Below are 21573 nucleotides of genomic sequence, written 5' to 3'. Positions count from 1 at the left end.
ATGGCACTGAGAACTTCAAAATGTATCTCCCAGGGGAAGCTGCCAACGTTTTCCCCATTTGGAAGGCTGCTAACCTCTGTCAGGTCGCTGAAGGCTCCAAACTATAGTGGAAAAAATGCTCTGTCAGCCTTAGTGGAAGTATTTTTCCAGTTTGTGCCCCAGACTTGGTGCTATGTTATCGGTTTTCCATAAATACCAAAAAAAAATTAGCAATTACATATTTAATGATTTTCTGGAATTTTGGTCTGTGGGGGATCAGGAACCTGCAGGAAGGTGTGATCAGGCGCTGGCATTTATTAGATTTGTGCAGTCTACTTGCAGTCCTGCAAAGTCATGTGATACTGACAGGCCACTAGCATTCTACAGTGTACTTCTGACAGATTGTGTATTAAAATTAATTATTTGGCCTTGTGTAAGGAGCAATAGCAAACCTTTGTGAATAGCCAACAGTGATACTAGTAACTAGCAGGCAGGACCACAACTTACTGTGGTAGCTACAAAATTTCTACCAGTTTTGTACATTATATTACTGTGAAGGAAATGAAAATCACTCCTGTAGCTGACAAAAAACAACCTATAAACCTATACATTTTTCTGAAACAACAGATTCCCTGTAAATATAGTATTTTTTAGAAAATATGTAGAATACAATATAAAACTATACTTACCGATAACCTTAAATTTCAGAATTTGCAAAGTCAAAAATAAGAATTTGGTAGAAGAGTTCTTGGCTAAATTGAAGTACAAAAATTAGTTCATGGGCACAATTGCTTATCTGCAAGGTACCATAATTAAGAAGGGAAAAGTAGAATTCATCTTACCCTTTCCTTCCTCATCACTTGCCAAGTTCTTCTGATTATGTGGTATTACAAAGTTAGGTTACCCTGGTTTTCCTGCAAAAGGAAAGAGGTCAAGGGTGTTCACTTTGACTTAGTAGAGAAAGGAAAAGAAGACATGTATTTCAAACATTTAGTTCAAAGTATTGTATTTAGATAAATACAGAAATATAGATCATCAGAGATTCACAGTCTTTCATCCGTAGTTTCTCCTGAGGCAACATTTGAGAAGGTAGTTACTTAACTAATTTCTTACTCTAGAAAGCAAAAAGAGTATGTACCACTCCCTAGCCATCCTTCTCATTTTGAAAGACAGAAATGTATTTTGAACTATAGTCGCACAATATCTATATATTGTAGAAGCAATGCAAACTGTTCTTTTTGAATTTTTAAATACTTAAATAATTATTTCATAATTCTCTTCAAAAATGTTATTTTCAAAGGACAGAGTGATCAACAAATTAGGAGTAACTAAAAAGAAAAGGATCAGGGATAACAATATGGCAGTGTAAACAGAGGTTAGGCTTTGCAGCAAAGGGAAATAGCACCTTGGGAAGATAACCTAAACTCATGCTGGCTGAATACAGTGATCCCATTAAGACATATGGAATCTGACTTCCTAGAAATCTTTTCAGAGTGAGTCAGATGACACAAAAGGCAGACCACAAAGCTAGTCAGCTCAAAATTTTTCTGATGCCAAAGCTACATCAAATCATTGCACGTTGTCATTAAAAGCTTTCACAGACAAACGCAGTGGCAAAACCAAGACACTTGAATTCAGTAATGTTATTTCTTTACAATCAGCACATAAGTGCATATATTCCCTTAGCTTTGTTTTGGAATTCTTTGATTTATGTGGCAATATGCAGCAAAAACTCCTGTACTGCTTGGAAAATGTTAACCTCTGCATGTGGCAAGGGAAAAGAGGAGCATAGACTATCAGACTAAAGCCAAGAGACCCTCTCCTAACCAAACATGAGGGCTAAAATCTATTTATACTCTTAAAGTATAGGCAAACTTAAAAACGCATTGTAAAAAGACTGAGTTATTCCTGAAATCTGTAGGCAGTTTGCAAAGGACCTGTTGTCTTGCAGAAAGACACAAATTTTATTTGTCCCAGCGCTAACATGAGATTCCATGAACTGACATAATAAACTGGTTTCCAGTCTGCTTTTTTTTTTTTTAATCATAGCCTGTCAGTTCTCAGAAGGATTCTAACTTGTCTGTTCTTTGTAATTTTCCATTCTGGAAATTAATGTATCAAGCATGATTGCCCAAATAACAGGCATTTCTTCTCCTGTGCCAATAAGAGAGGATGAAGATGAGGATGAGCACAGATAGAGCAAAAGACTGCACAGGCAGATCAAATGCATCAAAAAGCAAAGCTTTTAGATTATGTTTGTATTTTCATCTGTATGTGGCATATAAGATTACTGGAAAGCACTGTGTTTCATTTTCGCACAGTTGCATCTACTGGCTCCTGGCATGCAAATTCCCAGTTGCTCTCTTCACTGGGTGATCTCCTGCTCTGGAGGTCTCATCCCAGCAGTTCTCAGTTAGGTTGTTAATGTTGATACCCCTGTGGTGGGAATCACCCTGGCTGGTGTTCCAGTTAGCTCAGCATATCTTTGGTGGTCAAGTTTCTTTTTTAGTGCACAGCCCTCGAGAGTGTTCCAGGCTCAGTGCAAGACAAAGAGAGGCTAGAGAGCAAGCCACTGCTTTACAGATAAGTCTAGGATTAATCCTGGTCCTAAGAAAGGTGACCCATCCTGTCTGTCTCAGCACTAAGGGGCAAAGCTGCTACTTTGTTTGGTCTTTGATGTACTTAAATTCCTCAAAACTTTTGGGAAACTCAGACTGTCTTTATGTTTTCATTTAATGGCATTTGTTAGTAGGACATAATTTAAATCCACCATTGCCAGTTATCTAAGTGTTTCTTAACCTTGTGGGTGTCACTGTGGGGTATTTTTGTTTGGGTTTTTGTTTGTTCTTGTTTTTAAAAGGACAAATTATTTTATGGCTGTATTTCTTAAATGTCAAGGAGGATTTGGACAAGCTCAAGGCATCTGATTAAAATTATATACTGAAAATATTACTGTTCTTATTCATCTGCCCCAAAAGTCCTGAGCAGCAGTGGTTTGACTGTGAGGCAGCGGTGTCCTGTCCGCATGCAGATCATCCTGTGAACCTTGACAGTTTTTGGCCTAGTGTACTATGGTAAAGAGTTTATGTTTTACTATGGAAAATGGAAGCAGAGCCGTAGGTGATACAGATTCTCCCCTGGATGTTCTTCAACAGTTCAGAAGCGCATCATAAAAATCTATTGAAGGAAGATGTGGCTCAGGGATTTCTGAAAATGCTCTTGTCCTTGAAAGGTACAATGGATTCTCACCTCTCCCCTTCATGGAACTTAATTGTTGTGAAAAAAAACATGCTTGATGCTAACATACAATTTTTTGCTTTCTCTTACCTTTCTTTCACCTCCCTGTTTCTGCAGCTGATATTACCAGAACGATGTGCTTTCACTTATTTTACTGTTGCATTTGAAAGTCAAGAACCAACAGAATATGCACAAAAATTCACTGTGACAAATCCAATTGTTCAAACTTATTTGGCTGTCAGCATCGGCACAAAAGGATGCAGAAGTGTAGAATTATGCTGTTCTGTGCTTGGCATTTAATTAATTCATTATTCTGAAATTAGATTACAGTGAGATGAGTTTACTTACAGTAGCAGAAACAAAAGTAGACCTTACAGCTTCTCTCCTCTCTGACTAGTGCTTTCTGTTATGATGTTTCTGGATCTTAAAATTCTAACAAAATCCTTTAGAAGTGTGTGTTTGCAAGAGAGCATGAGGCAGACTAGAGTTTAAAATTTATATTCAATGAACCACAGAATGGTTAGGTGGGAAGGGACCCCTGGAGATCACCCAGCCCAAGCCTCTGCTACAGCAGGCTCTCCTCGAGCAGGCTGCACAGAGCCACGTCCAGGTGGGTTCTGAATGTCTCCAGAGATGGAGACTCCACAGCCTCTCTGGGCAGCCTGTCCCAGGGCTCCATCACCCTCAAGGCAAGGAAGCTCTTCCTCACATGCAGACGGAACTCCCTGTGCTGCAGTTTGTGCCCGTTGCCCCTTGTCCTGTTGCTGGGCACCACTGAACAGAGCCTGGCCCCGTCCTCTTGGCACCCGCCCTTAAGATACTTGTAGACATTGATAAGATCCCCGCTCGGTCTTCTCCAGGCTAATCAGGCCCAGCCCTCTCAGTCTTCCCTCATGAGGGAGATGCTCCCATCCCCCCATCATCTTCGCAGCCCCCACTGGACCCTCCCCGCTGGACCCTGTCTCTCTTCAGCTGGGGAGCCCAGAACTGGACCCAGCACTCCAGATGCAGCCTCCCCAGGGCAGAGCAGAGGGGGAGGATCACCTCCCTCGACCTGCTGGCCACGCTCCTTCTTGTGCCCCCACCGGCCCCTTGGCCACGAGGGCACACTGCTGGCCCACAGGCAGCTTGGTGCCCACCAGCACTCCCAAGTCCTCCACAGAGCTGCCTCCCAGCAGGCCAGCCCCAGCCTGTACTGGTGCATGGGGCTGTCCCTCCCCAGGGGCAGGACCTTACGCTTGCCTCGGTTGAACTTCATGAGGTCCCTCCCTGCCCAACCCTCCAGCCTGCCCAGGTCTGGCTGAACGGCAGCGCAGCCTCTGGGGTATCCGCCGCTCCTCCCGGTTTTGCATCATCGGCAGACTTGCTGAGGGTACGCTCTGTCCCCTCACCCAGGTCATTGATGAGGAAGTTGAACAGAACCGGACCCAGCACTGACCCTGGGGAACCCCGCTAGCTACAGCCTCCAGCTCAACTCTGTGCCGCTGATCACAGCCCTCTGAGCTCTGCCATTCAGCCAGTTCTCAACCCACCTCGCTGTCCACTCATCTAACCCACCCTTCCTGAGCTTACCTGTGAGGGTGTTATGGGAGACCGTGCCAAAAGCCTTGCTGAGGTCAAGGTAGACAACACCCACCACCCTCCCCTCATCTACCCAGCCAGCCATTCCATCGCAGACGGCTGTTAGGTTGGTCAGGCATGATTTCCCCTTGGTGAATCCATGCTGACAGTTCCTGATGACCTTTTCCACCACACACTTTGAGATGACCTCGAGGATGAGCTGAACATCACCTTTCCAGGCATGGAGGTGAGGCTGACCAGCCTGTAGTTGCCTGGGTCCTCCTTCTTGCCCTTTTTGAAGGCTGGAGGGACACTGGCTTTCCTCCGGTCCTCAAGCACCTCTCCTGTCCACCGTGATGTCTCAGTGATGTTGGGAAGTGGCTTAGCAATAACATCTGCCAGCTCCCTCAGCACTGCGGGGTGCATCCCACCAGGGGCCAAGGATTTGTGGGTGTCGAGTTCCCTTAAGTGATCTCTAACCCGATCCTACTTGACCAAGGGAAAGTCTGCCTTTCTCCAGACTTCCTCTCTTGCATCCAGGGTCTGGGAAACCTGAGGGCCGGCCTTGGCAGTGAAAACTGAAGCAAAGGCAGCATTCAATAACTCTGCCTTCTCTGTGTCCTTCGTCACCAGGGCACCCACCTCATTCAGCAGCAGGCTCCCATTTTCCCTAGTCATCCTTTTCCTGCTGATGTACTTGAAGAAGCCCTTCTCGTAAGCTATTCTGCTTATGACAGGTACTCTTCATCTGGCGTCTGGAGTGGTTGTATTTCTTCAGTACTATTTCCAAGAATCTTTTGATTGGCTTCCTGAGGACTGTTATCACTTTGATGGATGAAGACCTACATTCTTGGAGTCCCACAGTGTCAGTGACCTAGCAATGCTGCTGAGGGGCCACAAAAGGAAAACACTGCCTATTGAATTTGGCTCACGTCAGGTTTGCTTTTCTCCATACGTGGCTTTTTGCAGATTCTTCCAGGTCTGTAGCTAAGTAGGTAATTATTTTCAGTGGACTGCCTGGAAAAAAAATATGTATTTTTTAAGCCCCTGTGTCTCATTAATAATTTCTGCTTTTTCTGCTTGGAAGCCTTTATCTTGTAGGTTTCTGTTTATTTCTTCTTCATGCACATCTGAGTCTTTCTGTTCTTTTCTCAGTCAGATGTCTCCTGTCCTATTTCTTTGTAACTCCAGACTTTCTTAAACCAGATCTATGACTGTCTCCTCATACCATGTGTTTGTGAATCTTCTAGTGGCAGCTTTGCAATCTTTTGTGGAGAGTGCAGGAATGTCTGTGTTAAATGTTGCCTGGTTTTGAGAAAGCTCTTGCATTATGATACATTTATATGCTTCCTCTGTGCAGCTGTTACTTTTTTTTTTTCTTCCTGATAGGTTCTTTTTATTAATGTATTTTATGACAGGTGTTGTTAGTGGCAAACGAGAAGATGCCTGAACTCTGATTAGCACTTGTACTAAGCAAAGGCTTTGCAGAAGCAAAGGGCTTGGAATTTGGTGATGTCCCCCTCCTCTACAACTTTTTTGCTGACTCCCAGGTATTTCTTAAGTATTTCCTGCATTTTTTTTTACTTAATGCTTTGATTTTAGAAGTGGCTTTCCAGCTGGTGAACGGTTCACACTTTCCTCTGAGGACAGGTGGTTTCACCACAGCAGAAAACAGGGCTCATCATAGGTTTAGGAAGTGAGCCTGTCTTCCCTTTGTGAGTTGTGCAGTTTCAGGGGGAGCCTTGAGGTTCACAGAACGGTGTGTGCACGCACACCAGCTGCACACCCGGGCTACTCCCCTGGTTCACGGCACGTCCCTCCCGCTGCTCCCTGGCCAGGTCAGAGCGGTTGATTTGGGGGTGCTGGCGCCCTGTATCACCACTCTACTCACAGCACCGTGGCACCGAGGACAGACAGGGGTCGCGCGGGTGGCTGTTGGGGCTGGGCTACAGACACCTATCTGCATCCTACTCCTCGTTAGTATAGTGGTGAGTATCCCCGCCTGTCACGCGGGAGACCGGGGTTCGATTCCCCGACGGGGAGAAGGCGTTGCGTTGTCTTTTACCCCTGGCCGGGGAGCGCTCTTGCTTCAGCATGCAGGGAGGCCCCTGTGCCGTGTGCAGGTGCGCCGAGCCGTTGGGAAATGGCTTCTACGGACGGGCAGAGAAAAATGACAGTTCTGAAAGTCTCCCTTTTAGCAATTCTCGTCAGCCAGGTTAATTCCCATGCTGCTCTGCCAGAGGTCCTTGAAACGACGCGCTGATGTGGTCTTTAAAAATAGCGGGCGCGGTAATGCTGTGGGTGCAGCTACTAGCAGCAGTTGCACCCACGGTGTGTTCTTAGGAGGGCGTGAACTGTACGCATGTGCAAAATATGCTACGCATGGGCCGGTTAGCTCAGTTGGTTAGAGCGTGGTGCTAATAACGCCAAGGTCGCGGGTTCGATCCCCGTACGGGCCAGTGGTGTTTCATTTTCCCCATTCCCCCCCTTGGACGGAAGATTGCCAGCTTTTACTGAATGGTTTGGGGTTTTTATTATTGTAATTATGTTTTAGAAGAAGGGGCATAAGACGAAATGAACGCAGTAGTCCCCAAGAGGAACCTTGATTTTGGTGATCAGAGAGCAGAAAATGTGAGCCCAGCCTAGTGGGGTACCTGCACAGGCACTGGGACAGCCACCACCCACAGACCAGAAACCTGTCAGAGGTGATATCATATGATGTCATAGTGCAAAGGCAGACCCATTTCTGCATCACACCTTGCTAGTATAGTGGTGAGTATCCCTGCCAGTCATGTTGGAGACTGGGGTTTGACCCCCCAATGAGGAGGGAGGTAATGGTAGTACAGTACTCAGAGTGAGGGAGAAAGGGGACCACCGCCTTTCCTTTTCCCCATGAGAGGAATAAAATCAGCTCACTCAGTGCTGGGAGCAGTGTGAAGTGCTATTTGGACAACAGCCAAGAGCTTCCTGATCTCTTCCTGACCTGTCTTGATCACAGCTGAGATGCACAACACTGAAAGACTTTTTCCTCAAAATAGACAGCCAGTCCTGCACACTTACCAGGTGAGACCAGGACCCCAACCCAGAATCTCCCAATTACTGGTCACTTAAATCATGCTACTGCAGCACATCTTAAAACATTCTCCCCTGCTGAAGTCAGTGTGGATAGCATCAAAACACATGCAATTAAGTACCACCTTTTTCACAACTTCCTGAAAACAGGTTTAAAATCATGCCCAATGTTCCCTTTATTCTTTAAAAAAATATTTCTGAAACATCCCGACATGTTCAAAGAGTAAGCAACCCGATTTAGGCACAGATAATGCTTTCAATTCACTGGGAGAACACAGTAGTTTGCAGTTTTACAGTCAAACACATCAGTTGAGGAAGTTCTTAAGAGCATGCACAGTAGTCCTGCAAGGGTATCGCCAGTCCTTCACAAGGCAGCATATCAACAGGGGGTGACAACATTAGCTGATCAATCTTAAAAGAATGAGTTCACATATTTACAAGTTACAACAAGTCTACAGCATTATTAAGGCACCAGGTAAGAGTATAAATAGCTATACTGAAACACCATGCAACAGCAGTTCGAACAAGCTGGTTTGCAGGCGTTCCTGTTCTTTCATAATGGCTCAGTGTAAGCAATCCATCTTGTTCACATTCCATGTCAATGCACCCAGTCTTTGGGATTGCGCAGAACCTCCAGGATTTCTGCTTCTTTCGAGCTCTGTGGAGGGCTGTGCATGTATTCCCACCTGCAGCAAGAGGGGAAAAATCACTCAAGACTGCCACCTCTCTGGCACCAGGCTGTGTTTGGACTTTAATCACTATTTCTGACAATGCAAAGCTACATACACAGTTGATACTCCCAGATCAGGTGACAGATATGACTACAAATCATTAAGTTCCCAGTAAGAACAAATAATAACACCAGAATAGACAGAAGAAATGTTAACTCAGTCTTCTTCCCAACTTCTGGAAAGGCTGGAAGAACAAAAAACAAAAAACAAAAAACCAAAAAAAAAACCCAAAAAAAAGGAAAGAGCATTGCCCCCTACCCCACAATGCATGCACATTTATTTACCGAGATCTTTCAGCAGTCTCAGGACATGCTAGTTCACAAGGAAGACAAGCAAAAAAGGAACCCAGACAATTCTGACCATGAGGACATAAGACCTCGTTTTTCCAGAAGCTGGGCTGGCAGCCCTACAAGTCCTTGCTGAATCTTGGTTTTAAAAACAAAGATGATGAGAGGCCGCTTTTTGTTGAAAAGACACTTAGAAGAGGCATCACAGAGGAAGAAAAGTGTCAGCAGTCACAAAGGGATAGGTACAATGTTTTTCCATTTTTCTTCCCCAGGAAGGATCCATTCATGCTGTGAAGTGAGTTGTTTATGCTGATGAAAACAAGGAAAGCCCAATCACCGCAGCAATGAAATCAAAAGGTAGGACTGTGCTATACCACCAGGCCAGGAACACATCTAGTGTTGGCAGTGGGATGAAGCTGTATGGCGAGAATGGGACTGCCTTCATGGTTAACGGGTACCAGGCAAAGGTCAGTTTTCCTAGTGGACAGAGGTCACCAATGAAGTTTATGAAATTCCTAATAGAGCCTGTGCTACTCAGCATATCCAAAAGCACCCTAAAAATGGGAGTAAACTGTAAATGTCAGAGTTTGCTGATATTGCAAGATTAAGCAAGATAGGTTGAAACCTAAAAAGGAAATTGAAAAGAGTTACTATTGAGCCAAGCAACTGAGCAGTGGAACAGCAGGTGAAATTCACTGTTGATTGATCTGAAGTGATGCACTCAGAAAAAGTTACATACACACTGAGAGGTCAAGTTAACTTTCATTGCCCAGAAAAGATCCTGGCATCGTAACAGTTCCATGGAAAAGCCAGCTCAATGCGTAGCAGCAGTCAAAACAGTCAAAACCAGCAAACAGCATATTAGGATTATGAAAGGAATAATCAACTGAAACATTATTATGCTGCTGTAGCACATCTGCATCTTGGATACACATATGTAGCTTACGTTGTCTGTTCCTTATCCCCAGTTCAGAAAGGGCATGGAAAATTTAAGCCCAGAGAAACTGGCAAATGTGATCAAAGGTATGGAACAGCTACTGTACAAAGATTAGAAAGGGCAGGACTTGTCAGCCTGGAAAACTGACAATTAAAAAACCAGAAGCCTGTAAAATAAGAACTGTTAGGAAGAAAATGAACAGGAAGAAAATCTGGTTACTCACTGGAAAGTCAAATGAGGTCATCAGGTGCAAGTAGAAAACAAAGAGGCACTTTTTCATACAACACACAGTTAAGCTGGAACTCCATACCACAGGCTTGTCAGGACTGCCAGAGGCTCACATGGTTTAGAAAAAAGGTACTAAACAAAACCCCGTGGAGCGAGGTGGGGAAATCTATCAAGTAGTACTAAGCACAAAAAACATACCACTTTTTTTTTTCTTCTTTTTTTCCAGAAATGTCTAGGTCACACATGACTGGCAACTGAATGAGTATAGCAGACCAGAGAAGTATCTGCATGTATTTGGCCAGTTCTTGTATCAGGCACAAACTAACCACTGTTGAGAGACTGGGCACCAGGACAGACCTTTGATTTAATCTTATATAAAGTATTCTAATAGGAACAGTGCCTACTTGCAACTCCACGTAACTATGCCCTTACCTTGCAGTTAGTGGCAGAGACATAAGAATGCTTTCAATTCTTGATCCTGGTGTTAGAAGGCCAAACTTTGTACCTCTGTCATAAACCAAGTTGAACTCTACATACCTATAGGAAGAGAAGACATTCAACAGAAAAACAAGGTTATTATCAGAAGTTGGTTGTGCCTTCTTCAGCTAGCAGACATCAAACAAAACCAGCATGTCTTTCTGCTGTGATGGGTGTCAGAATGAACCCTGTTTTGAGGCCAACTCTTCTCTAGCATCCCCTTGCATAGGAATGCATGTGTGACTTTGCTGCTCCCCAAGGCACAGGAAGTAACGGCCTTAGCTAACAGGCTAGGGCAGGCAAACTTCAAAGGAGAGCATTCTGCATGGTGCTATACTAGCTTACTTCTCCCAGGCCTCAACCCTGCTGGCAAGCTTGACACCAAGTTTAGCTTGGTTATGCTAGTCCTCTTTTGCGTGGTGGTGTCAGACATTAAAAGGAGCCTTAAAGGAACTGGAAAGGACCACAGGAAAAACTCTGCGGTGCAGTCCTTCGTGCTGCAGGACACATAAGCAGCAGGGTCAGGACAAGATCTTCTGTTTCTTGGGGAGATCTGGAAAGCAGCAGAAGCCAAACAGCTTCAGAGTACTGGCTAGGACTTGTAAGTGCTAGAATAGACAGTTTTCTGCATAGGAACAGAGCAGTGACAACTGAGCAGGTGTTATCTTACCAACCAGTACTGAGGTACTAGTACTTTAACAGAGGTAACAGAAAGGGAGGAGCTCTTACCTATTTGCGGAAATGGAGAGCTTTACTCTCCTGGTTTCAGCTGGGACAGAGTTAATTTTCTTACTAGTTGGTGCAGTGCTGTGGTTTGGATTTGGTGTGAGAACAATGTTGATAACACACCGATGTTTTCAGATGTTGCTTGGCAATGTTTATACTAAGTCAAGGACTTTTTAGTTTCTCAGGCCTTGCCAGCGAGAAGGCTGGAAAGGCACAAGAAACTGGGGAGGGTAACAGCCAGGACAGCTGACCTGAACTAGCCAAAGAGGTATTCCACACCATGGGACATCACGCTCTGTATATAAACTGGGGGGAGGCTTGGCACCCCACAATACTGCACCAGCTACTAAGAAGAAAATAAGCTCTATCCCAGCCAAAACCAGGATATACCCACAGACTGGATCCTGAAAGCCCAGCGCTCCCAGGAACTGTCCCAACAAATTAAGCATATATACTAATTTGAGTAACTGCTGCAGGCCCGTGATATAAACTTGAATGCTTACACCCTTTCTATGCCACTCCCACAGATTTCTCTGCTGAAGAGGCAGAAACCAAAGACGCCCTTATTCTGCACAAGGCATGTGTATTCTCATTTCTCCATATGCTTACACAATCGCAGGACATAGAGAAAGGAGTACAACTGTATCTACCGATGTGCTTAAGCTTTTGCAGAATTTACAGTTGTTCATGTTAATAATAAGCATCCTCCTAAATATTTTACATTTCAGTGACTTTGGACCATGCCAAAATAACAAAACCCCTCTGTACCTTCATTCCTTTACAAAGAGTTCACCATGTCTTCATTTCAATGCCAAGAGAAGATGGCATAAATATGTACGTAAGAAGCTGCAAGTACTCTTGGGTACAGTTATTTCATGACTTCCTGGGGTTTAGCTTCATTACTGAATAGGAAGCATGACTCCATCACCTTTACACGCATGTCACAGGGCAGCCTTATATCCCGTATCATTGGGCTGCAGGAGAGGGCAGGACCCAGGATGCCTAGCACACACTCCCCCCTTTGCCGGTTACAAAGCAGCAGCCTCTCTTGGATTTTGAAGGAGCTGGAGAGAAACTGGCATTTTGTATGGGTTGCTTGTGCTGCAACACGGGAGAGTGGGAGACACAGAAGAGGGTGTGGTAGTGCCTTCTTTGCACCCTCCTTGGCAATCTAGCATTGGATTTCAAAATTACTTCTGTACACAAAAATGCTGAAATTCTCTGGCGAGCTTTAGACCACTCCCACAAACATAGCCCACACCACAACAGGATGTAAACCAACAACCACGAAGTACTAGCTCATTTTTTTCTTTCCAGCGTAATCCACCTCATGTATTCTTTTGCTCCTTAGTACTCACCGTCCTCTCCGAAGCTGCTGCCATAGCTTTTCTTCTGGTGTGAAGGAGTCACGGAAGTGCCTTTTCACAATGGGAATGTAACAAGGCACGACAGCTTTGGCACAACTCTTCACAAACTGAAACGCTTCCTCCTTGGAGGGAGAGTCCACATCATCAAAGAATATGCCTCCAATCCCTCTTCGCTCGCCACGGTGCTTGATATAGAAGTAGTCATCGCACCTAGAAGAAATGGCAGATGGTTATTAACATGGTCCACAATATTCAAAGAAATGAACAGAACTCCAAACAGCTATATGGCACAGGGCAGCACTAGTGAAATATTGACAAGAAGTCAGTCCCTGCAGTGCCAGGTGCCCTATTTTACTGACTGCTGAGAGCCAGGATAGTACAGAACCACCTGGAAAGCACTCCTGCATTCATTTAGAGTAGAAGCTCTGATTAAACAGTCTCTGCAAAGCTACGTATCACCACACAGTCACTGAACACATACCACTCAAACACCATGGCAGATGCTTCCATGTGGAGTGATCCAATCTCTAGTCCTCTACCTATGCCAATAAGGAGCACCTGATTTCAAAAATTCACCCTAAGGACTCCTTCTAGATTTCACTCCCAGAATTATACACAGATCCCAAATTATTTGTACAGCTTTCAGATGAACACAAACTTGGAAGAGAATCTCTATGCTTTTTGCTGTTCTAGTAAAAGAACTGATTTTCTGCATCAAACTAAAAGAATCTAAAAACCCGTGACCAGATAAGAACACCACTGTCACTTAAGGAAAAAATCAAAAAGTGAGACAGCCTTCCTTGGAAAAAGTCTTTTTATTAGTTAAATTTGGAAGATGGAGTCATTCCAAGCAGTGGCTTTTCATAGCTCAGTTGAAGTTTAAGAAGGAGTAAGTGCAGTCTATCCTACAACAGGGAGGCAGTTAATCTCTTTTGTATTTACTGGGAGTATGTAGCTGTGCAATTACTATAAATCAGCCAATTCATTGTACTGACACCCTATCTTGCTTATAGTTGCTTGCTTGGGCAGCCATGCTTTGCAAGTCTTCACATCTACAAGAAATGGAAGAGAAGCAGGAAGCAGAAATCATCAAGAGCAAGGAAACCTTGCTGCCCTTTAGGACTAGTTTTCCATACATACATACATCCACAGTCGCTGTTCTCAAGCAATAGACATCCCATGGCCATAGCAGGAGAGACATGGATATGTAACAGATAACCTAAGCTATTTTTTTATTGACTGGGATGATCAGCTTTTATTTTATGGCAGTGGAAAGAGTTACGAAAAAAGGCTGAGTCAGAAATGCAAAAGACAAAAGCCTTACAAATCAGGAAGACAACATGGTAAACATTAATGAGCTTTTATGTTTGAGAAGGGTGGGGAAAGGGGCAATGCTAATTATTAGATGCACAGAGGAGATTCACCCTGCTTCAGCAGTGAGAACTGCATGCCCTTACACATAGCTGCTGCTTACAGAAAACACACTGGGGTTGAGAAAACTGCCTTTGTCCATGCGATACAGTTAGTCCTCCCCTGAGCTACCCTCAGACTATGAACAGGCATCCTTCTCTCTAACGCCCTGCAGCTAGCACTGCTAGCCTACTCAAGCTGCAAACAACTTGACCATTAAGGCAGACTCTCGGAACTACCATGCAGAAATTCCTCAGAAAGCAAGACTGTAGTCTTAAGGTTGTAAGATGTGCTTCTCTACTAAGTGGTTGCCACCTGAGTTACAACACTCACTTTATCTCCTGTCCTCAGACAAGACGTGGTAGCTTACAGAAGGGTAACCCCTCCTTCCTGGATACCACAACTCTTAGCAGATAGGATTATCAGACACAGAGCAGCAAGCCCCAGCTGAACAGTGAAGGACCTCATTGCTTGTATGTCTCAGCTCAAGAGCACTCAAAGTTTGCATCTTCAGAGAATATGCTGTTGAAATCTTAGTGAACGTGTCACTGGAAGAAAAGTACAGCTCCATCAAAATTATGAAGCTTCTACATTAAGGACAAGCTCCTTTACCTACCTGGCAAAGAAAAAAAAAATAGTCATGAAGGTCATACTAAAGGCAGAAATCTAGAGTGGGATTTTCAGAACTGCAGCGCTGGCCCAAAAGCTCACACTAAAGTCACACACATTTACCATGAGTTCGCTGTAAGCAGAATTTGTGCAAGTCCATGGGGCAAAAGTCTTGTCCTAGTCGTAACAGCAGAGGCTAAAAGGAATTTTTAAGTTGCCTAGTGAAGTCTGTGACTTACAAAATCTTGTAGAGTCAGCTTGGTTTTTATTCCAGCTATAGACAGGATCTTAGTTGTCGACCGTCTGATTTGAAAAACTCAGGCATCTAAATAAGAGATTGTTTTATACTACATTTTGTCCTAGTACACATCTGCTGATTTTCATTAGGGTTTGCTGATACCTTTCAAAAGGCAGCAGAACCTACTCTTCCTAGAGTACACTTAATTGGCAATATCCAGTGCTGCCTTCTGCTCCCAGAAAAGGAATCCAAGAGCATGTGGGGAGAACATACCATTTCTTGTACTTGGGGTACAGCTTCAGATCATGCTTGTCACAGGCTTCTTTCAGAGTCTTGTGAAAATGAACAGCATCCTCTTCATTCAAGTAAGTTGGAGTGAGGTCAGTCCCACCACCAAACCACCACTGCTTAGTTCCTGTAGGAGAGAGGCAAGCAGCAACACTTTTCTTTTAAACATCAAAACAGCAGTATGTTGCTAGTGCTTCACCAAGAACTAACAACTACTTTCACAATACAAAACAAAATCATTATTCAGTGGTGTCCCCTAAACCTCAATCATGAAAAATCTGAGTTTGAGGTAGTGCAATGACCAGTGACTTCAGGAAAACGTGAAACAAATTCCAAAGCAGTGAAAACCATTTTTCAGTATTTTAGATGGCTGACACTGACTACAGGATATCAATTTCACAAGATGGGCTAGCAACTATTCAAGAATCCAGAAAAATTTCAGTGCATGCCAAATAAAGGGAACATAATTATTAAATCCAGGGAAGTAATTGACTAGAAATGATCCGTAATGCTCTGGCAAATTAACTGAAAGAAAATTGAGCTTCTGACAGTACATAATGCTGTCACAAGGTACAGATGGCCTCTCGGCATTTGACTATCTAGCCTGAAGTCCCACTTCTGACAGTTGCAGACACTTAGGGAAAAAAGGCACACTGCACTTAGGAGAGCAATGTTTCTGACAGTACATCCCCCCAGCTGCTGAGACAAAGGTATGTCCTGCCCAGAATGCTTATCAGTCCTTCACAGACCTTTCTTCTACTAAATTCTAGAATTGCTTCTTTGAGTATGTTTTCCATATATTCATAACCTACTACATTTTAAGTTAAATCTGAAACCCCTGGTGTACTCTGCAAAAAGTAAACTGCAAACTCCTTTACTCCCCCAGATGCACACTCATTTTGCAAATGCGCAAACAAAAGGCACAGAGATTGAGATCCGGTGCTGCACAGCTGGGAACAAACCTGGACTAGTTCTTAACCTCTTATTCTAGCCATGCGTTCATGCTTCCTTCTTGTGGAGCCATACATTTCATAGTACATCATTCAATTAAAATTCTTACCATCTGCTTCTTCAATTTCAAAGTATCTGTAGTTGAAGTGCATTGTTGGAACGTGAGGGTTCTTTGGATGGATAACAGAGCTCACACCCATGGCACAAAAAGGCAGCTTCCCTAGAAAAAAAGGTGAACAGAAAAAAACCTTCAGTTTTTCAAATAACTCAATTTATTACCATTTAAAGAACATCATTGTTTTTCCTTAGGTTTCAAGTTACTGTTCCACTACAAGAAGCTCTCACGTTGAGTCACCATAATTATTAACCGTTGTGCAATTTACTTCTCATTTTCCCACTTCTATGCACTTAATTAAATGCTTTTTTTGGTGTTTGTCCTAAAATGCGACCATATGTTAGCGCACCCATCAGATGAAGACCACTTAAAACATAAGGCACTGCTAAGGCTTTCCACCACCCTCAGTCCTCCCAGTTGCCCCGTGCGGCACAAACGGGGGTTGAATCCTCTTCAGCCTTCTGGTGTTTCTGGCTCTCTCCCTCCACCTCCTTGGTGCACAGTGCCCACCACGTTTCCCTGCGGAGCTGCAGGTCCTCACTGACGAACAGCTTGCCGCCTCCGGTACGTCGCTGAAAGCAGCGAGCCGGCGGCAGAGGCGCCGCGGTACCTGCGGCAGGGGTACGGGGGCCGCCGGCCGGGCGTCCGCTTAGAGCCCTCCCGCCGCCCGCTCCGAGGGCGGCCGCTGCCACCGGAGCCCGCGCCGCGGCCCCAGACCCCCTCCCCGGCGCACACCTTACCGTCCCGGGCCTTCAGAGCCTTCCCCCGGCTCCGCATCTGCCGCGCCGCCTCCTCGGACAGGAGCCCGAACACGACGGACACGTTGACACCCGCCTTCTCGAAGACCTCGCCGTCCTGCAGCACGCAGCTGATGCCGCCCCCGCCTGCCAACGCCAAGGTCAGCCCGAGCCGGGGCCGCCGCCCCCCGGGCTGCCCGTACCTGGGGCGACCACCGCCGCCCCCCGTACCTTCCTTCCTCTCCCAGGTATCGACAGCGAAGGCGGCGCCGGGGTCCAGCGCGGCCAGGGCGCGGCACACCTCCCCTTGCGTCTCCATGATGAGCAGCTCCATGCGGCTCCGCAGCTCCCGCCGCCGCCGCCGCAGCTCCCGGAGCCCGCTCACCGGCGGCGCCATGAACCGCTGCCGCAGCTCCTCGTCCTCCTCGTCCTCCTCGGACGCCGCCATCGCGGCTTGCCGCCACAGCCCCAGCCCCAGCCCGCCCAGCGCTCCCGCCGCCGCCAGCGCGGCCCGCCGCCCCCCGCGGCCTGCCGCCACCCCCGGCGGCGAGAAACCAAGCGCCCGCCGCCCTGCAGCGGCGAGGAGGGCAGGCGAGCCGCGGAGGACCCTGCGGAGCAGCTGCACAGCCGCCGCCATTACGGGCACCAGCGCCGCAGGGCCGGCGGGGCGGGGCGGGCAGCGCACAAGTACGTGGGTCTGTACGCGGGTGCACGTGGGTGTCTGTGCGGGCGGGCGCGTCCGGGCTGGCTGGCGCGGGTGGCCGCGGGTCTGGCGCCGCTGCCCGGCCGGTGTGGGTGCCGCGGCTGGGAGCGGCGCGGCAGCCCGGCGCTGGGGGAGGGGCTGCTGTCCTTCCGCCCGTAAGGTATGTCGGCGGGCGGCGTGGGGTGACCCGGTCGGCCGGGTCAGCCGCTGGAGGCTGCGGTGTCCCAGGGGTGAGCCAGGGCTTGTACGGGGCTAGGCGCGGCACTGATTGGAGTCAGGATGCGTTTTCTTGAGCTATCCTGTAACCTGTGCGGAGTTCCTTGCCTGTGTTTTACACCTGCAGTAATGGCTTTCTAGAAAGTGTCTGGTTTGTGGGACCACCAGTTTCGTGCAATGGGAGTATTTCCCATGGATTTGAGAGGGCGTATGCTTACGCTGCCTTTGTTCTTTCTGAAGTTGAAGCACATTTTCTTTCCTGATAAAGTAAGAATTTGGAGTAACAAGGAGAAGGGTTATGTAGAGCCAGATGTTGAAAGGTACTGCCAGCACCAACTTACAGTTTAGAGTTTGATTTCCTTGGTGCTGACTTTAGCACCAGACCCACTAAAATTATTTCTGTTTTCTCAGCTGCCTTGACTTTGCCTGTATAAACAATGGGACAGCACAGCAAACAAACTAGCACAATGACAAAAGACTTTAGCAAGCAAATAAAATGACAATTTTCCTCAAGCAAACATATATGTGACAGTGCAGCTGTTGGTGATGGTACCATGCTGAACCTAGCTATGAAAGTTTTCTTTCAAATCAAACAGCTGATTTACTAATGTTTTATTTTTTTAAATAAGTGTACTATTATTTTCTAATGAGTAATGACACTTACTAAACCTGTCATTTGTTGAGGACCCATATGAGGGTTAGGCTGAGAAAAACAACTGCTACCTCAAAAGCCTAGCCCTGCAAAGTTTGTACTGTGGTATGGGACCGTTTGTTCCTTGGAAACGGTGAGCTTCTGGCATTTCACGACTGGTTTGCACCTGTAGTACCCAAGTGATATTGTATGAATTCACTGTAGGATAGAATAATGACATCCTCAATGTGTATTGTGTTTGTCAACATATTGTAATGCTATCCTGTTATTCGCCTGACACCTTGTGAGGCTGTTGACATCCTGTTACCTGTCTACCTGTCGGCATTCATCCCCTGTGTATTGTGTGTCTGCAGACACCTTGTGAGGCTGTGCACATCCTGTTATCTGTCGGCATCTTAACACCCAAGGAGGAAAGACAGATAGCAAGAGCTGATTGAAAACAGCCAGCTCAGCGTTTTTTGGCAAAAGGTGAAAAGTACACCTTGAGGAAGACCTACGGCCTTCCTCCCAAAGACAACCGCTCACGTCCCAAGGACCCCTGCCCACAATTCTTGGAAGAATTTGCGCAGGCAAAGGACTGATAAGCTAATTAACATACGAAGCGAGAGTAGGTGGGTTTAGGTAATGACTATGTATAGGCGTTAATTGAATAGTCATTGTTTTATGGTATAAATATAAGATAGTTAGTTACTTTAGACATGCACGTTAGGCGGAAGGATCCCCCATGCATCCAGCGGTGCCAACAAAGGATACTTAGTCACTAAGAAATTTTGACTTTGTTCTTTAAATCACAAGAGGAGATCAGTTTCAAGGGTGGCTCTGTGGAAGGCAAGGAGTTTTGTCCCTGATATGGATCAGGGCTTCGCTATCTGTCTTTTTCTTTTTTTTTTCCCTTTTTTTCCCCCTTTCTTTCATTGTAGGGCAATTTGGAGTGAGGGAGGGGAGGTCTTGTATAAAGTGATAATGTTCACTCGAAGACTTAGTCTATTTGCTCATTTCTGATCTGATTCTACACTTTGGCAGCAGAGGATGCTGTGAAGCCGCTGAAGCTGTGCAAGTAAGAACAGGAGGAAACCTCTGAGCTGGGCTTTTCTCTGCCGTCAGCTGGAGGACAGGATCCCTGATGAGCCAGGAAACCTGAACTGCTGGAGGAGGACTGAGGGAAGGAGTGTGTTATTTGCAGGAGAGGTCAGTGGCTCAGGGACAAGGGCGCTACCATCTTAGAGGCTGTGGTAAGCCTGCTAAATATGGTTGCACTAAGCAGCTCTTCCCAGGGTTCTTTATCTAGGGCTAGCTGTGATAGCTCGGTTTCTTCTTGAATTGTGTCCACCGAATTTACCTAAACATTTTCGTGATAACTACTTACAGTAGTAAAGCTCTCCTTTTTGAGTATGTTTCTTAGACACTACTATAATGGAAAAAATAAATAAATGCTGAGGCCAAAAGACATGTAAAATGCATTCATGCTGATGAGCATTTAATTATTTTTTTTTCTTATTAGGTTGAGTGCAAACTTTGATAGGTAACATCTAGTAATTCAGCTGGATGGTGTAAGAAACTATGGACTAGGGTATTGTTTATTAAGATTTATGTTAAGCCCAATGTAAAGATTAGGCAACAAAAGATAAGATAACCGCCAGGTGTCCAGGATGCCGCTTGTGCATATGAATGAAGGGTCAACACCTCCACTACTTCATGAACACGAAAGTAAAAAAAAAAGGTATAAAAAGGGACTGTTTGAACTGCTCAGGACAGCAGTTGGCGGAGCGCAGACTCCCCTGTCGTCCAGCGCTGTTTTTGCTCATATTCTACTTGCTATAATTAATAAAAAATTTAATTGGATTATGATCTATTGTGGTCTCAATTTATAACAATTCTGGTGCCGTGACTCGGATAAGGAACGGTGGGCTTTGGTCCTCCGGGGAGGCGCCCCGCGACATTTCGCGGCCCCGCGACCAACAGCTTACTCCAACCTTACCGACGAACCTAAATTCTAGAATAATGAGCAAAGGAGAAACCGGTAAAATCCCATAAAAATTCTGTGCACGGGAGTCCGGACGAAGACGCAGGACGCGTAAGTATATTGCGAATTTGTTCGCAGGTTTGCCGTTCGGGTGGGATTGGGTTTCCTGGAATATAACGAGTGAGTGTATGTTTGTGGATATTCCAGAAGATGGGGGCGAAGGGCAGCAAGCCTTCGACTCCCATGGGAAGGGTACCCATTGTACCTAAGAATACCCCTCTGGCATATATCTTAGACAATTGGAGATATTTCCCTGGAACTCTAGGGAAAGATAAGCAGAAGATGATAGAATATTGTACTAAGATATGGGGAGGGAAGAAAATTTCTAAAAATGTCTTTTGGCCAGTCTATGGGTCAGAAGAAGATTGGGTAAGACAGCAATTAAACCTCTGGGTTAATAATAAAAAACCCCTTAACCCGGAGGAGAGTCGATATGCGGAAGTGTGGCTAGAAAGAACGGGAGCTAGACTTTACCCACTGAATGAAATAAAAACTAAACAAAAGAAAAAGCAGGAAGAGTTGGACGAAACCCTTCTAACCCCCCGTCCTTACATTCCTCCTCCTGCTCCCGCAGAGGTCCCCAGAGCGCCCACTCCCCCACCAGAGTCGGAACAAGGGTCTCCCCCTCTTCCTAGACGCATAACTAGAAGTCAGAAAGGGGCAGCTCAGATGTACCCCCTAAGGGAAATACCCATGGGGGGACCTCAACCTGTGATCGGATATATTTCCGTACCCCTAAACTCGGCTGACCTACGAGATTTTAAAAGAATTGAGATGGGAAACTTAATTGAGGACCCACTCGGAGTGGCAGAAAGATTAAATCAATTTTTTTGGACCAAACCTTTATACTTGGGATGAGATGTAATCTATCCTTGGTCAATTATTTACTACCGAGGAAAGAGATATGATGACGAGCAGGAATGAGACTGTGGGATGCTCAGCATGGCTAGGAACCCCAAGCAGATATTAAATGGCCACTCCAAAGACCTAATTGGGATAATCAGGATCCAGTGCATAGAACTCATATGCA

The 21573-nt window shown here is 45.7% G+C and overlaps 1 protein-coding gene, 1 long non-coding RNA gene and 2 other non-coding genes across 5 annotated transcripts in view; 3 read left to right on the top strand and 1 right to left on the bottom strand.

Annotated features, from left to right (window-relative positions):
- Positions 1 to 10457, top strand: part of LOC130144344 (uncharacterized) — an 11468-nt gene extending 1011 nt beyond the window's left edge. The window contains exons 2-4 of one of the 2 annotated variants that reach the window (XR_008820095.1): positions 3135 to 3211; positions 6195 to 6326; positions 9139 to 10457. This is a non-coding gene — a long non-coding RNA (uncharacterized LOC130144344). The remainder of the gene's footprint in view (positions 1 to 3134; positions 3212 to 6194; positions 6327 to 9138) is intronic. The other variant, XR_008820096.1, reaches the window with a different exon arrangement.
- TRNAD-GUC (transfer RNA aspartic acid (anticodon GUC)) lies at positions 6748 to 6819 on the top strand. The gene has a single exon. It is a non-coding gene; the product is annotated as a tRNA-Asp (tRNA).
- Positions 7162 to 7235, top strand: TRNAI-AAU (transfer RNA isoleucine (anticodon AAU)). The gene has a single exon. It is a non-coding gene; the product is annotated as a tRNA-Ile (tRNA).
- Positions 8000 to 17640, bottom strand: CPOX (coproporphyrinogen oxidase). Its single transcript, XM_056327820.1, has 7 exons — positions 17181 to 17640; positions 16953 to 17096; positions 16207 to 16317; positions 15132 to 15273; positions 12593 to 12811; positions 10464 to 10568; positions 8000 to 8534 (listed from the first exon to the last, which is right to left on the bottom strand). The coding sequence occupies exons 1-7, from the start codon at positions 17584 to 17586 to the stop codon at positions 8447 to 8449; spliced, it is 1215 nt and encodes a 404-aa protein (XP_056183795.1). The 5' UTR covers positions 17587 to 17640; the 3' UTR covers positions 8000 to 8446.
- Between the last annotated feature and the right edge of the window lie 3933 nt (positions 17641 to 21573).

Source organism: Falco biarmicus, chromosome 2 (assembly GCF_023638135.1).
Source record: "Falco biarmicus isolate bFalBia1 chromosome 2, bFalBia1.pri, whole genome shotgun sequence".
Classification (NCBI taxonomy): Eukaryota; Metazoa; Chordata; class Aves; order Falconiformes; family Falconidae; genus Falco; species Falco biarmicus.
Note: the sequence above shows the minus strand (reverse complement) of the source record. Positions and strands in the feature narration are given on the sequence as shown.

Coding starts and splice junctions, on each gene's coding strand:
- CPOX (XM_056327820.1), bottom strand. CDS start 17,586: ATGGCGGCGGCTGTGCAGCTGCTCCGCAGGGTCCTCCGCGGCTCGCCT. Junction 17,097..17,180: donor TACCTGGGAGAGGAAGGAAG/GTACGGGGGGCG, acceptor TGGCGTTGGCAG/GCGGGGGCGGCATCAGCTGC. Junction 8,535..10,463: donor TCTCTGCCACTAACTGCAAG/GTAAGGGCATAG, acceptor CTCTTGCTGCAG/GTGGGAATACATGCACAGCC.